The 15,528-nt window shown below is 55.7% G+C and overlaps 1 protein-coding gene across 4 annotated transcripts; it reads right to left on the bottom strand.

Moving 5' to 3' along the window:
* Nucleotides 1–76: 76 nt before the first annotated feature.
* Nlgn2 (neuroligin 2) lies at nt 77–15,008 on the bottom strand. 4 transcript variants are annotated; one of them, XM_087910432.1, is made up of 9 exons: nt 14,287–15,007; nt 12,145–12,338; nt 11,236–11,933; nt 7,683–7,733; nt 5,533–5,682; nt 5,197–5,382; nt 4,904–5,096; nt 3,963–4,559; nt 77–2,938 (listed from the first exon to the last, which is right to left on the bottom strand). In XM_087910432.1, exons 3-9 carry the CDS (start codon nt 11,690–11,692, stop codon nt 2,062–2,064), a joined length of 2,511 nt encoding a protein of 836 aa, XP_087766558.1. In that variant the 5' UTR covers nt 11,693–11,933; nt 12,145–12,338; nt 14,287–15,007; the 3' UTR covers nt 77–2,061. The 4 variants fall into 4 exon arrangements, with proteins under 4 accessions (XP_087766558.1, XP_087766555.1, XP_087766557.1 ...); XM_087910429.1 differs by lacking the exon at nt 12,145–12,338; XM_087910431.1 differs by lacking the exon at nt 14,287–15,007 and having other exon boundaries at nt 12,145–13,138.
* Between the last annotated feature and the right edge of the window lie 520 nt (nt 15,009–15,528).

The following is a 15,528-nucleotide window of genomic DNA, read 5'->3' as shown; positions in this document are numbered from 1 at the left end:
CCAGCACCTAACATAACAGATAGAACCAGAGCTGGGTACCCTCTCCAGCACCTTCTAACGTAACAGCAGACACGCCAACAGTTAAACTTTTATATTTACAATATTCTCTTCATCTTTTGCCAGGTTTAAAAATGTGTACAGAGCCGCAAAGGGTTGGGGTGGGGACATGGGATTATTTGGAAAGGGGCTGGGCATTGGAGTCCGTGGCTGTTTCATGGGGTCCCCCAGCCCCCCCTCACACCCCAGCTCTGGGGCGTCCACTTACAGGGCTCAGGGCCCAGGTTGATAGCATTTGGAAGGCATGGCTGTTCCAAGAATTGCTAGACCAGGCAGGGAAAGGGCCAGAAAAGAACTACGTTTCCATGGGTGGAAGTGGGGAAAAGGACAGGGGACTCAAGACCAAGGATTCTGGATCTGGGTGTCAGTGGAAGACAGCACCCTACCCCTATACAAGTTTGGCACTAACATCCCACAGAAAGCCACACAATACAAGAGGATTCAGCCACACCTCCACCCGTGTCCCTTAAACCTTTCCTGACGTTCTTTTCCTCGGAGGTCCAAATCTAAAGACCTCTGGGCAGATGCCTTTCACATTTCCTTTTGAAATCTTCTTGCCGGTTCCTGCCCAAGCCCTGTCCCCCACGGCCCCCTCCATCTGCTCCTCTGTACAGCTGACCTCATTCTCCCCAACCTGTCCATGTAACCTTTTTCCCTGTCTCCTCCCCTCCCCCTTCTACTGCTCCTTTCCGTCAGCTCAGCCAATCAGGAAGGGGCGGCAGGTCAAAGAAGGTGAAGAGAGAAGGCTGGTCTGACCCTGAGATGGGGAGAGCATCAAAGAAGGAGCCAGTGATGGAGAAGGAGAAGAAAGGCAGTTAAGGGGAAATGACATAGGGATGAGACATAGGGGGGGGGGCTTAGCTGCCACCTGTCCCTGACATTTCCCTTCCCTGGACTAGGACTTAGGGGATCCTTGGCACATTTTGAGTCTCCTAACTCCCCTACCCAGTTTGGCACGGATGAGCAATGATCTCAAGGACTGAGGGAAAGCTGTCCTCAGGCCCCATGAGGTCAAACATGCATGGCCTCTTGTGTGACACGTGCCATGCCCCCACATCCTCTCACCTCTGCGTCTCCCTCCAGGTTCGTCCTCCCCCTCCCCCCGTGGCTCTGTCAACTTGAAGTCTTTCCCCACCTGCTATGTAAGGAGGATTGTGTGCTGGGCCTGAGGTGTTGGGGAATGCAGGGAAGAGCTGGGGAGAGCGGGACCCTCTGCCTGGGAAACACACATCCACATGCAAGAACATGTTTCCATTCAGTGAAATGTGTCCTGGACCATGGGAAGGTAAGTTTCCAGACAGTGCTGGGATGCACAGATCTCCCTTCCCTCTAGCAGGAAATCTGTGTTGTCTATGGAAGGCAAGGGTCTCCAAGGAGAACGTGCTTCGCCTGACTTGTGCCATGGGGGGAGAAACATGCTTTTCAGGGTGGATGGGGAGTGGGGTCCAGGGGGCCTGTGATTTCCTTGCTGCTCCCCAGGTACCACCCTGTATTGTCTGGTGGCCAAGGGTCACTGTATGTGAACACATCACTTCCAGGGTCTCCAGGGAGTGGGACGGGGAGAAGGCAAAGGCATGAGGGAACAGGATTCTGGGGTACAAATCCCCGCAGAAATTCTTCTTCAAGGGGGACAACATGTGTCCAGGGCGGCAAAAACAAAAACAAAAAAACCTCACCCTGCACATGGGAAAACACCCCCTCATGAGGAAAGCACACCTCCACGTGGGAAAAAAAGACTTCCACATTTCCACACACCGAAGACTGGTGTCCCATCGGAGGGCAAAAATAGCCCAGGTTTTCAAAGGCCCAGGTCCAGAGAAGAGAATGGGCTTCTCTGCATGGGAAAAACTCCCATCGCCATGAGGTATCCCATGTCCACCTTAGCGCTGCTCCATGACGTTTGACAAATCCACAGGGGAAGAGCCCGGTGCCAAGTCCTCCTCCCTGCCTTCAAGTGGCCTGGGCTGGGGAGGGTTAGGGAGGTAGCCCTCCCCAAGCCGCCCCCTATACCCGAGTGGTGGAGTGGGGATGGGGTAGCGTGTTGTTGTGGCTGGTAGCAGTAGGAGGAGGTGGTGGGAAGGGCCCAAAGGGATGGAGAGAAGGAGGTGGGGGTGGGGGTGGGGGCCCCAGGCCACTGGGCAGCAGGGTCAGGGCCCCGGGGGCCAAGAGAGGCACATCGTCCGGTGCCCGGCGCAAAGCCAGGGTATAGTCGGGTGGACAGGCAGGGCGCAGGGCCTCAGCAGGGTCCGCCCCAACACCACCACCCCGCTTCAGCTGCAGTGACACCAGCTCCTCCTCTGGGGGTAGCTCTCGGCCAGCAGTGGGAAGCAGGGGGCCCCCACCAGGCACACCTGAGCCTGAGCCTCCGGGTGGGCTAAGCCGCCTGCACCGAAGCTCCTGTCGCCGGTCCCGCTTGTAGTAGAGGGCGGCAAAGGCAAGGATGTTGAGAAAGAGGAGGGAAGCTCCCACAGCCACAGTGACGCTCAACTCCGTGGAATAGTCCCTCGAGTCACCAGGGAAGCGGTCATAGGCTCGTGGGCCCGGGTCAATATCAGACTCAGGTGGCAGAGTGGCAGGTGGGGGAGGACGGCGTGTGCCGGAAGTGCCAGGGCCAGGTGTGCGAGGTGGCCAGCGTGTGGCATAGGGAGGCAGGCGAGTGGTGGTGGTGAAAGGCTCCGTGTGAAGGTTGTGCAGGTGAGGCACAAGCTCCAGCCAGAAGGCCACCTTGTTGGCGCGGTAGTTGTCACGCACGCGAGGTTTCAAGCCGATGTGCAGGTACTGCTTTTCCTTGCTGTTGAACTTGCTCCACACCACCTCTTCAAAGCGGTTGGGCTTGGTGTGGATGAACTTGGTGTCCTGTGGCACAGGCTGGTTGGGGTCACTGCGGGCACAGGAGGGCAAGGAAAGGAGTGAGGGTGGGGCTCCTGAGGAGGGTGGAGCAGTAGGAGGGGGAAGAGGTCAGAGATTCAGAGAGCTTAGAGAAGGTTGGATGTGATGGTACACGCCTGCAATCCCAGCACCTGAGAGAAAGATGCAAGGCATGGCCTGGGCTAAATAGTGAGGCTTTGTTTGTTTGGGTTCTTTCTTTCTTTTTTTTTCCTTTTTCTTCTTTTTTTTTTTTTTTTTTTTTTTTTTTTGGTTTTTTGAGATGGTTTCACTGTAGCTTTGGAGCTTGTCCTGGAACTAGCCAGGAACTCACAAAGATCCACCTGCCTCTGCCTCCCAAGTGCTGGGATTAAAGGCATGTGCCACCACTGCCCGGCTGTAATGGTGGGATTTTACCAGATACAGATAGATAGGAAACACACAGAGAGACACAGAGTATAAGAGACACACACACAGACAGACAGACAGAGGGGGAGAGGAGAGAGGAGACACACACGCTCACACACGGGGTGGGGCGGGAGAGAAACAGACAGACAAACCAAAACTTACGCAGACCACAGAGACAGAGATGAAGTTAGAAGAGCAATCCAGTGACACAAGCTGAGACCGAGGGACAGAAATGGAGACAAAGGCACATGAGAGACAGCCAGGGACAGGAAGACAGTGCTGGTGAGAGCAGCCGAGACACAAAAGCCAAAGAGGGCAAAGAGACAGAAACACAGTGACAAACAGAAACCCTCTACACTAAGACTCAGACCAAGGTGGTCAATCAGCGGTCACAACAGAACCACCTAGAAAATTCACTCCCAGAAAGACAGGAATCTTTCCAACACCAGTGACTCCGACTCTCAGGGCCTGAACACAAGTGTTAGGAGAGCAAGGGAAGGCAAGAGCCAGTGTCTTCCTAAGGAACAGCGGCTATGTGAAGCGAGATGGGAGGGAGAAGCAGCCAGGGAAGGCAAGGGGACCTCAGCCTACAGGGGTGTCCCGCCCAGCCCGCTAGGCCCTCTGGCCCTCACCCAGTCTTGGCGAAGTTGGTCCAGTATGTCATGACCACTGCGCTGAGCATGACGTCATTCTTGGAGAAGTTGCAGGGGAAGAGATCAGTGGCGCCCACCATGGGCACACCAAAGACGTAGGGTAGCTCATCCCCATGTGCGGCATCAGCCCACTCTGGCCGGCCTTCAGCCTGGCAGTGGTGGTAAAAGGTGTAAAAGTAGACAGGGGATTGGTAGTCGGCATGCAGCTTGGCAGTGGCCACAGCTGGGGCTACCCATTGGTGGTCAGTAAAGAGTGCCAGCAGGGTCTTCCGTCGCATCTCGCCATTGTCCCGGTCAGCCCAGTCCGTATACATGAACTTAATGGTCTCTCGAAGCACGTCCTTGCCCTCTGGGTACCCATACAAGTTGTCCACAAAGTTGGAGACGGTGAAGTCAAAGGCGCTGGCAGACACGCCATCCTCACTCTCTGCAGAGTCCTCCACGAACTTGAGGCCCTCTCCCTGGTTGACACCGATGAGCATGTCGTAGTTGAGGAATTCTCCCTGTTGCATGAGGATCTCGGGGTCATCAGGGACTACATCGCCGTCCACCACAGGCCCAAAGGCAATGTGGTAGCTGGGGAGAAGGGGACAAGGTCTCACCATCCAGTTGCTGGCCTCCCTGGACCCATGGCCTCCTAAGTCACCCCTTTGCCCAGAAGACCCTTCTCCACGACTGGAAGACTCCTAGAGTCTTTCAGGGCATTTTGGCTTCTCTGAACACCCACTTAAAGCCTTCGGTGAAACCCTGTGTTTGATCTATCTACGGGATGAGGTGACCTTCACTCAAGGTACAGCCACTAGAAGGGTCTGAAGCCCCCTTCTCCTTGCCCAGTAGAATGTGCCCAGGAACCCCTCACACCTCTTCAGAATCAGCTAGGAATGTAAAGACCTGGACCCAGCCATCTCCCATCCCCATACCGGGCAGGCTGTACATCCTGGTCCACTAGCTCTCGGGAAGACTTCCGGCGTAGACATTCCACAGCCTCAGTGCTGTCCTCTCGGTCACAGCCCACTTTGGCTGCCAGCAGCCGCGTGTACTTGAGCGGCTGATAGTTGACAGACCAGCTGGAAATGGCAGTGCCACTCTGAGCAATGGCCTTCTGGAACAGTCCTGGTGAGACAGGCAGACCTCAGGCTAGGCTGTCGCAGCCAAAAGGAGAGACTCGGTAGTGTCCAGGGGAAGGGAAAGCAGGCAAGGAGGTTGCTGGTACCTTCTGAATGGTGGGAGAGGATCAGCAGGTTGACACAGGAAGCCCCCGCACCAGACCCAAAGATGGTGATGCGCTCAGGGTCACCTCCAAAGTGGGCAATGTTTTCACTGAGCCAGCGCAGCGCCTGGATCTGGTCCAGGAGCCCATAGTTGCCTTTTGCAGCCTGGTCACCAGTGCTGAGAAAACCTAGGGGTAGAAGAAGGGGGCTCCCTGGAGGCGTCACAGCGTCCTTGCCCCCTCTGCAGGGAGTTTCATACTCTCTAGGTCTATAAGGCTGAACTTGGGAGGATCAGGCCCACCAGGACTGCCCCCCAAGAATTGGCTGTCCACCCTCACCGAGCACCCCAAGACGGTAGTTGAGCGTGGCTACGATGACATTGCCATAGGCAGCCAGGACTGAGCCGTCGAACATGTTCCCAGTGCCCTCCATGTAGGAGCCGCCATGTAGAAACAGCATCACTGGTTTCTTCCCAGAGTCCCGGATATCTGCGTGGGAAGGGGATGGCAGGTGGGCCAGAAGATCGGGGACAAGGACACAGTCAGACCAGAAGTAGCACTTGGAGCTCCCAGGCCTTCTGAGGACCAGCCTGGAGCTCAGGGGACTTCTCACTACCATCCCTGGCGGGGGGGCAAGACCGGATTCCCCTCCCTCCCTCCCCAGCTAACCCCGGAGGAAGGTCCCTCTTCATCATTGGCCAGCATGACTCCAAACACTTCAAACGTTGGGCACACTTTCCAAGAAGCCCAACAGAGGCTAAGGGTAGGAAGGGGCTTCTCCTGAAGCCAGAGACCCCTCCACACACGCAGCAAACTCCTTACTGCTCCTGGGAAGAACAGACTAAGGCTGGGACTAGGCTGGCGGTGCTCAGAGGGTCCTGGCATCTCCTCAGACTCAGGCTTGGGCCTCAGCACCACATGGCACCCTAGTCTGTGGGTGAGGGGTGCCAGGCCCTAGGGTCCCTGGGGGCTTGGTCTCCTCCCCGCCCTAATTCCTTTCTAGGTCACCTCCCCAGTTACCATGGCAACCCCCAGCCTAATTACTGTGGCAGGAGGAGGCAGTGTAGGAAAGAGCCTGCTTAATGAAGTTAGAGTAAAGCTGACTGTTGGACTCCCCGCCCTCCGAACTGGCCTTTCCTGCCTGGAAGCCCTCCTGCCCTCCTCTAAAGGAGTCGTCTACACAGCTGCCACGTGCAGGAGACCAGGAGGCTCTGAACTGGGCTAAGGAATGAAAATTCCTAAAGAGAGTGTGGGAGTCTGGGAGGGCCTCTCAGGGCCCTCAAGACTACAACCTGCTTCCCCACTGTTACCCTGATTTCAGTCCCGAGGCTGGGGTCAACTCCAGCTCTCTTGGAACTCAGGCATGCTCGGTGGGGTCTAGCTCAGCGGCAGAGCTCTTGCTTAGCTCCTGCCCATGGAAGCCAGGTGTGGGCCCCTCCAGCTGGTAGCCAGCACCTGTGCCAACACCCTTGCCCTGCCAGAAGGTCAACCTGCAAGTCATAGGACATGCTCTTTCCAACCCTGCAGGCTGGCTCTCTGCTTCCTGCTCGGAGACTGTCTCTGGACTTCTTGAGCCAGAGTTCTCTCTGTGTTCACCCACAAGATCCTGTTATTACTTCCAGCCCTAACTCTCAGGTGACAATGTCCTTCCTTCCAGGGTCCTGTCCTAAATGTCTTCATTCTCTTCCACCCTCCCCGAGAGCCCTCTCCCAGTGTGGGGGGAGGGAGTTAGATGGGAAGGAGCAGGAAGAGGGGCAGGGGCAACAAGAATTCAAAACCACCAACAAAAACCAGGAGCAAGAAAGAAGAAAGAAAGAAAAAACAACAAAAAAAAAAGCAAGAAGCTCTTGGGGCAGATTCAACAAGAAAAGAAAAAACAAAAAGCTCCATTTGGGAAAAAAAGAAAACAAGAAAAAAATTCTTTGCATTATTTCAAAATTTTGTGGTGAAACTTCAAGATATTGGGCCCTGTTTTTAAAAATTTCCAGATTCTTTGATTCGCTTCAGATGCTTACATTTTTAAAGTCTGACAGGCTTTTGGTTAGAAATCATAACAGGCTTCTGATGTTTTGATTAATGTCATTAATTTGTCAATTTTTTTCAAATATTATTTTGCTTCAAATTAAAGCTTTTTTTTTTTCAAATGGTGCAGTCCACATGTTGCAAAGCAGTCCGGATTTCTTTCAAACTTTCAACATTTTGTCCAATGTTTTTTTCCTGGCAATCCAATTGCTTTTCATTTTTCCACTCACTTTCACCAGCGCTAGCTTGTCTCCAACGTTAACTAGTGGGTCCAACATTGTTCAAATTTTGTTTGAAGTTTTCATAATTCTTTTTTCCAATTATTAAAATTTTTTCTTTTCTTTTTCATTTTTAGTCGGGAGAACGACTGAGGGGCCTCGGGGGCTACAGGGACATTTAGTTAGGGGCAGGGCCATCAACGTCCTCTTCAAAGCAACCACATGCATCAGCGGGATTTTTAAATCTACCTGTGTCTGGCGGATTGAGCGTCGCCTCGTCACGTTTTTTTGTGAGCGGACCTAAGACCGGGAACACAAAACAGAGAAAAAAGGACAATTTTGTGGGGAAAGATGGGGTCAGGGGAGGTGGTAGATGGGGAGGGGGGGAGAGAGAGCAGAAAAGGGGAGGGTGGGGAGAGGCAGAAAAAATAAGCCAAAAAAAGCAAAATTTGTTTGCAAGAAAAAGAAATCAAGAAAAGAGAAAAACGTTTCTATAACCCAATTTCCCCTCCCCAGAAAAAGTCATGCCCCAAAGAAAAGGTGGGTCTGGGGGTGGGGTGCCTGAGCGGGCTGAGGCTGTATTGAGACACAGGGCTTAACTGGAAAGGATTTGGCTTTTTGGTGTGTTTGCTGCTTGCTGGAAATGAAATAGTGTTAGGGGATGGGGTGGAGGGGGCCCAGGGACACCAAGGCTGGCTCGCCACTCAAGCCATCTTTCATGCAGGCTCCTTGCAGGGCCAGCCACGTACTACGGGCTGCCCACTTTGGGCTGTAAGAAGAGGCTGCACTCAAAGGACCCTGCTTCTCTGTGCTGTTCTGGAGGTCAGAAGGTAGGATGGACTAGGGGCAGACCATTCTGTGGTTCCTTGCCTCCAGAAGCCCTCTGCTGCCAGCTGAAGGGCTATGGTAGGTCAGCTAGGGCTGCCCACCTGCCCACCTGCCCAGCCTCACCCGCCAGCATCTCTCTTCCATCCATACTCGCGGGCCTGGCTTCTCGTCCCGTCCCATTTCCCCCATGTGGGCAAAGCAGGGAAAGGGGTTATCAGGTCTTGCCCTCCACTCCAACTTATCCCTCCACACTCCCACCAACCTCACCCCTTGCCCAGGCTTCTTCTCCTCCCCACCAAATTGTGATTTTCCCATAGGATCACCAGCCCCGCCCTAGGTCCACTGCTAAAGAGCCCTCCTCCCCCTTGGGGTATTCATTCTGCAAACAGCATATAGGAAACAGTGCCTTGGGTCAGTTTGACACATAAAGTAGGTATTGTCCCGGGAGACAGACTGGTCCTAACAGCCCAGAGCCTCCTGTCAGATTGCTTCTGGACTGGGGGGTTGGTGAGGGGAGCACTGGATCTGACCGGTCTCAGGGAGTTCCCCAGGCTGGCTGGCTTTCCTCAAAGCTCAAAGAGGAATGGGCTAACAAGGTTCAAGCTAGCACTAACTGACAAGGCGATGCACTTGGGAGCAGGGCCTCTGTTGTGAGAGGAAATGGATAGGGGTGAAGTCAGCAGGGATGAAGACCATGAGACTGTGGTGTGTGTGTGTGTGTGTGTGTGTGTGTGTGTGTGCGCGCGCGCGCACGCATGTGTGCAAACCACTTCCTCCTAAAGCAGGTGTGAAGATTCAGTGAGATCACCTGAATGTGTCAGGCCCCAATCAGGTCTGCAATATGCAACAGTTAAAAATACAGAAGGTGTGGGAATGAGTGGTATGGAGGCAGGGAAGAGACAGTTTGTGTGGAGATGGAGTGGCCAGTCCAGCAGTGAGGAGCATTAGGGATTTCACACAGGAGGGATGAGAAAGCGCCCAGCAGGGAGACATGTATGGATTGCCTATGTGAAAGTGTTGGCGTTATTGGCCATGGTGGCTCATGCCTGGAAACTCAGCACTCAGGTAAAGCAAGATTATCAAGAGTTCAAGGCCAGCCTGGACTTCATAATGAGTTCTAGACCAGGCTAGGTTACAGAGGGAGACCCTTTCTCGGAAGAACCACTTGCAAGCGCACATACATGGCAGTGGAGAGTCTCAAAAGAACCACTTGCACACGCGTGCACACACACATGGCAGTGGAGCGTCAATGAATCGTAAAGGTGAGAGGGCGTCTATGGGAGACATTAGGGTGAAGGACTCAAAAGTGGAAAGATGCTGGGATACGAGGTCTGTGGACAGGTTGTCAGAAGTCATGGTTTTACAGGGGGAAGAAGCAGTTAGCTAGTATGCAGGGCTGGGACGAAGGGCAGTAGTTGGTGGATACTAGGGTGGACATGGGCAAGTTAAAGTCTACGCGTCATTCTGTGATTGGCATAGGGGAATCTTGGTGCAAGTTGTAAGCTGTTAGTGCTGAACCTTTCAGAAGAGTGAACTCCAGGGAGGAGATGGAGTAAGCCAAGTGCTGAGGATGCTGATGACGTGGCGTGAGGCGCCTGTCCACACCTATCAACAACAGTCTGTGTGCAGGGTTATGTGGTATAAATTGTACATGTGGCCATTACCAGAGAGCACAATTTGCATCCACGGATACTGGAGTCTATGAGAGTAAGCGGAACACCACTTCAGGGAAGCACTGGGCATGTGCACTCTGAAGGGGTTGAGAGCTATAAAATTGGAACCCAGGGCTGGAGAGATGGCTCAATGGTTAAGAGTACTGGCTGCTCTTCCAGAGGACCCTGGTTCCAGAGCACCCACATGGCAGCTCACGACTGTTTTCAAGGACCTCATGCAGACATGAATGCGGACAAAACGCCAATGTACATAAAATTAAATAAAATCTTAAAAAGAGAGAGAGAGAGAGACTGGAATACATGGCCAGCTGGGCAAATGGTCATTTTAGCAGTCGAGACTCCGATACTGCAGAACTTTAGTACACAGTGCGGAGCTATGGGAGTCTTTAGGGGCTCCTGATTGCCAGGCCTGGGTGTAAAGTTACTGGAAACAGTAGACGGAGGAAGCGTGCAGCAGTCTGCTCTGTGGAGGTGTCATAATGTTTTGGAGTGGTGAGATTGTATGTCAGAAGGGTAATGTGGGGGCTGTTTGTGATGCTGTTCTCCCCCCCCCCCCCCCCCCGTAGCTGGGATCTGTTGCAGACAGTAGAAGAGGTTCTGATTAATCTCAGTGAGTGGAGACCTACAGGGGAGCAAGCGCTGTCATGCAGTGAACAGGAACTCATTCACAAGAACCAAGGAAAACGTCCTGATGGGTTGCTATGCTGTGAGTGGAAGCTTCCCTGACCCTTCAGGGCTGTGTAGGGATTTCTGGATAGAGGATGGAAATCTCCCATAAGGAGTCACCCAGAGCCTCTGACAAGGGCACTCAACTCAGGTAAAGGACTGTGAGGTGCCATATGATAGAAGTCAGAGCAGGTGGGCCTGAGGATGGGGACTTTAAGTGATAGGGCTGGATATAGCTGAGTGGGAGGAAGGCAGGAGATAGAGGCAAGGCTGGAGTGGCTGAGCAAGCCATGGAGACATCATCACCTGAACACCAGCCACCAACACTGAGAGTAAGTATCTGTGTGCCTCTTTGGGGAAAGGACGGGTGAGCCTGTCCTAATGCCAGCTACCCTTCCTTCTAGGGCATCAAGAGTTTCTGCTGTGGAAGAGGCTACTTATAGGATGCTCCTAGGACTGCCTGATAAGCAGACACCCTTACCTGGGAGGATGCGCAGTGGCTTGTGGGGACACACTGCCCCTTACTGCCCATCAAGGCACAGCTTAGGGGCAGGAGTCGGTCCTGTGCTTGAGGGTCTGCGTGTGCGTTTGTGGGCTGTGTCCACAGGGTGCCCGGCCTGTGCCCGTGCCCTTACCGTCCTCAGTGGGCACGTAGAGGTTGAGGTACAGGCAGTCCTCGCTCTGGTTCTGCACGTAGGTGGCGGCCGCCTCCAAGTTGTCGGTGAACCACACAGGCAGCATGATGGCCGGCAGGGCCCCGTGCAGGTTCTGCGGGCAGGCGGGCGGCAGGGTGGTGGCGTTGCGCACGCCGGGCCACGAGGCCGGTGCCTCAGGCGGCTGGAAGCGGCGGGCGCCCAAGGGCGGCGTGGCGTAGGGCACGCCCAAGAACTGCACGACCGGACCGAGGATCTCGTTGTTGAGCTCGCGCCGCACACCGCGCACTCGCCCGTAGGCTGTGTTCACCACCGGGAAGCGCTCCTCCCCGAGGCTACCGAGGCCCAGGCCTGGGCTGCCTGGGGCGCCGCCGACGGGACCCCCTCCTCCCCGTTGAGCCCCAGCCAGCCCCACCAGACACAACGCCAGGAGCCACATGCTGATTGGGGGACCCCCCCTCCCTCCCCTGATCCCCCCCCTCGGAGAGAGAGAGAAGGGGGGGAGAGGGAGGGAGGCCCCCCTCGCCCCAGGAGGGAGGAGGGGGCGGGGAAAGGAAGGAGGAGGGGGACGGGTAGGGACCTGGGTTAGAAGGGGCAGAAGAGGAGTCTATTTCTCTCCATGGAGGGGGTAAGGGGTGGGGAAGGGGAAGAAGGTAGAAGAAGGTGCAGGCAGGCCCGACCTGCCCGGTGACAGGGGAGGACAGGGGACCCACATAGGGTGTGCAAGATACAGACAGACAAACAGACAGAAAAACACAGAGAGGTGAAGAAGGGAAGGGAAATTGGATGGGGAGGACAGAAAGGATGGGGAAACAAGAGACAAGTGGTTAGTGGCTTGCATTTCAGATCAAGCTGCCCCTTTCTTCCGCCCACAGACCCCCTGACACCTACCCCCTTTCCCCAACTGTCCTCTTCCCCTCCGCAGAGACCCAAGTTTGGGGTGGAGTCAGATATGGTAAATAAATGTTCAGGGCAGGGTCCGAGGAGGGAGCTTCAGCTTCCCAGACTCAGAGTGCCCCTTTCCTGCCTCTATCCCTCCCAGGCAGGCTCCCCCTAGGGACTCAGACGTCCCAGTCCCCACTTCCCTGGGAGACAATGAGACAGACAAGGAAGAGAAAATAAAAATACCAAGTCATTAATTAGCAGGAAGTGGCGGGTTTGTTTATACGTGTTAATTACTCCTGAGCTGTAATTTCATGGCTCTGAACCCCCACCCCAGGCCAGACGCTGGGCCTTCTTGAACTACAAACCCCAGTGCCTTCTCTCCCCATCATTCCCTAAAGATCTGTGTACTTGGAAAGCCCTTTCTCCCCAGGTCCTTCCATGTCTTCCCTTAGAAGTTGGGGTGCCCAAAGCCAGGGATTAAAGTGAGGAGGGGATGCTGAAGGGGCAAATCCAGGGACAGATGCATGATCCTGCAGCCGGTTGCTGGGCGACAGGATGCTGCCCCGCAATGTTACCTCGGCAACGGGCTGCAGCTTTAACCCTGGAGGGGGGTGGTCTAGAGGAAGAGGGGAAGGGGCTTGCTTGGTTGAGGGTCCATTCAGGCCATGAGAGGGAGGGCAGAGGCATGAGTCACAATGCTAATCCAGCCAATCTTAGCAGAGAGGAAGTATATATGAGGGGAAGGGTAGTCTAGAACAGAGAATCCTAAAAGATGACCCCCATCCCACTTAGCCAATCAGAGCCTAACCCTACTGTCCAGGTCTCTGGCAGGTGAGGGGACAGGAGCTGTGCTGAGGTGGGCTTCTCAGATAAGCCTACTAGCTTCCCCCTCCCATCATCTCTACAGCCTTAGACCCCATCTGGGGTTGCTCTGCACAGCATCTTGACCTCAGGTTTTTTTCTCATCCCGGCCCTTCTATTAGCCCTCCCTCCCCTTCCCCTTGCCAGCCCGGATGCTCAGGCAGCAGGGGCAGGACCACAGAAGAGGTAGATGGGGCAGACACCCAGGTGATTTCACCAAGCCCCCCCTTAGTACACTCCCCCCCCCCCCAGTCTCCAGGGCTGTTTGCTGACGCCTGGTTTTTCAGAGCCAGGCGCCAGCCCGCGGGTGGCTCTCTGCAGGTGTCAATTTATTCTAGAGATGGGGACACAGGAGTCCTCACCACTCACACCCAGTCATGCCCTCCCCCTTTTCAGGCCCTTTTAGGCTTCTGTTCTCCCATCACCTGAAGGGGGTTTGGAGTGGACTCCCCCCCCATCTTCTCTTCCTATGCCAGGCTGGGCCTTGCTGTCCCTCCTCCCTCCTCCCAACATGGCCTGCCTCAGTCACCTCTTTCCCTTAAGGTACTTTGGGCCCCTTGCCTCCTCTCCTCCAACTAGCTTTTCTCTCTTCCCTCCCACTAGAGCCCTCCCACCATCTTTCTCCTCTGCACAGGGTCCCTCAGAGCATCTTTTCTCGGCTTAACCGGCTTGCTCCAGCTCTTGCCTTCAGTCTCTCACCTCTCGGTCTTTTCTCATTTCTGTCTCCTTGGTGTTTCTCATAGCTCTCTCCTCCAAATACCTTCTCCGATTTTCTCCCTCAAGTGCTCTCTCTCTCTCTCTCTCTCTCTCTCTCTCTCTCTCTCTCTCCTCTCTCCTCTCTCCTTTCTCTATTTCTCTCTCCCCCATTTTCTCTCTCCATCTCTGTCTGCTACATTTTGCTCCCCCTCCTCCGGATCCCTCTGCCTTGTTCTTCCATTCTAGCCCAGGCCTGACTCCCCCAATCGAAGAGAGTTGAGGAACGGGGGCTCAGGCCGCAGCCCCCCCCCTTCCTGCAGTGGGGAAAATGGCTTGGCCGGGAAGGGGAGGAGGGGGAGGGGGAGATGGGAACACACGGGGTCTGTGGGCCCATTCAAAGGATCATTCATGGACTGGAGAGAGGCAGAGACAAAGAGACCAAGACGCAGAGACACGGCGAGAGCATCCCTAGGCGGAGACACGCAGACAGAGCAGGCTGGGGGAAACCAGGCGCAGGGAGGAATATGGGAAGAGGAAGACCCCAACGGACCACCGCGCAGCCCCCTCCACCCAGCCTGGCTTAGCTCCTACCTGGATCAGCCCTGGGGCCGTGGTGCCTCCATCCAGGGCTCCGAGTGGGGGGCTGACGGGCTTCAGAAGGGGGGCGGCGGCCTCTGAGCCCCCGCGGCCCCGCAGGCCCAGCCCCCGCCTGCAGCGCCTCACCCGGCGGGGGAGGGGGATCGCCCCAGCCCCGGGGGGCGGGGCCGGGATCCAGTCGATCCCCAGGAAAAGGAAAGCTAGGGTATAGGGTCAGAGGGAGCTCAAGAACAGGGAACCCCGCAGTGGGGAAGGTTGAGCCAGGAGGGAGCAACGGGACAGGACTAGATTGAAGATCCACTGGCTCTCTGGGCCGGCTTCGAGGGACCAGGAGGCAGAACAGGCGGAAGATCCTAAGGGATCGAGCGCTGGAGGAGGAGTCCACAGCAATCCCCAGGGGCCCGGGGCCCCGGAGCGCAGAATCCGCGGTGCAGGGGCAGGGATCCAGCCGGAATCCTCGGGGAGGGGGAGGGATCTAGTCGATCCCGAGGGCGGGCGGGAGAGGGAGATCCGGGGAGTCAGAAGAGGGCGGGGGCCGAGTCCGGAGCCTCGAGGCAGAGGTCGGTGCGGCTCCTAGGAAGGAAGGCAAGGGCTGGGGGAGGCTTTGAGGAATGCTCAGTAGCCAGGAGGCCCGGATTCCTGGCTCTGCGCGCCAGGGCCCTCCCGCCCCGCGTCCATCCCAGCCCGAGAGTGATGATCCGCCGGCGGAGCAGCCGCAGCAGCCCCGCGCGTCACCGCGCGGCCGCCTCCCCCGCCCCCTGCCGAGAGAGCGGCGCACACCCCTCGCTCGCACCCGCCTGCCCACCCGCCCTCTAGAGTGTGGGGGGATTGAAGACAGTGAAGCGGGTGGGAGTGGACAGACGGACGGATGGACGTAGCGGGCTGGGACAGGGTGAAGACATTCTCCCCGGATCTCCCACCCTCGGGGCTTTCCGGGTCTAGCAAGGGGGGGGAGAAAAATCTGAAATATAGAGGGAAGGGCATCACATAAGAAGGCGGGGTCTCCAGGCACAGAGGAGGGGCCATCCGTGAAGTGGGAGGTGTTTAATGGCAATAGGTGGGGCTTAGAAATCCGTGGAGCCGCCCCTTTTGAGGAGTGGGTCTGGTTTGAAGCTGAACGGGAGGAGCCTGAGGGAAAAGGGGCGGAACTTTGTATGGGGACCGATATCTTTGCAAATTAGCTGGAGGTGTGGGGTTGGGGTGTTGAAGGGGCGATCAACTTGGAAAGTGGGCCAA

This window comes from Myodes glareolus, chromosome 9 (assembly GCF_982192425.1).
Source record: "Myodes glareolus chromosome 9, mMyoGla1.1, whole genome shotgun sequence".
NCBI lineage: Eukaryota > Metazoa > Chordata > Mammalia > Rodentia > Cricetidae > Myodes > Myodes glareolus.
Note: the sequence above shows the minus strand (reverse complement) of the source record. Positions and strands in the feature narration are given on the sequence as shown.

Bases quoted from the DNA above. Each gene is read 5' to 3' on its own strand.
- Nlgn2 (XM_087910432.1), bottom strand. From the start codon at position 11,692: ATGTGGCTCCTGGCGTTGTGTCTGGTGGGGCTGGCTGGGGCTCAACGG. The intron at 5,683-7,682 runs GTAGATTTAAAA...CTTCCCACGCAG, and splicing joins GCTCAATCCGCCAGACACAG to ATATCCGGGACTCTGGGAAG. The intron at 2,939-3,962 runs GTGAGGGCCAGA...CTGTGCCCGCAG, and splicing joins ACCAACTTCGCCAAGACTGG to TGACCCCAACCAGCCTGTGC.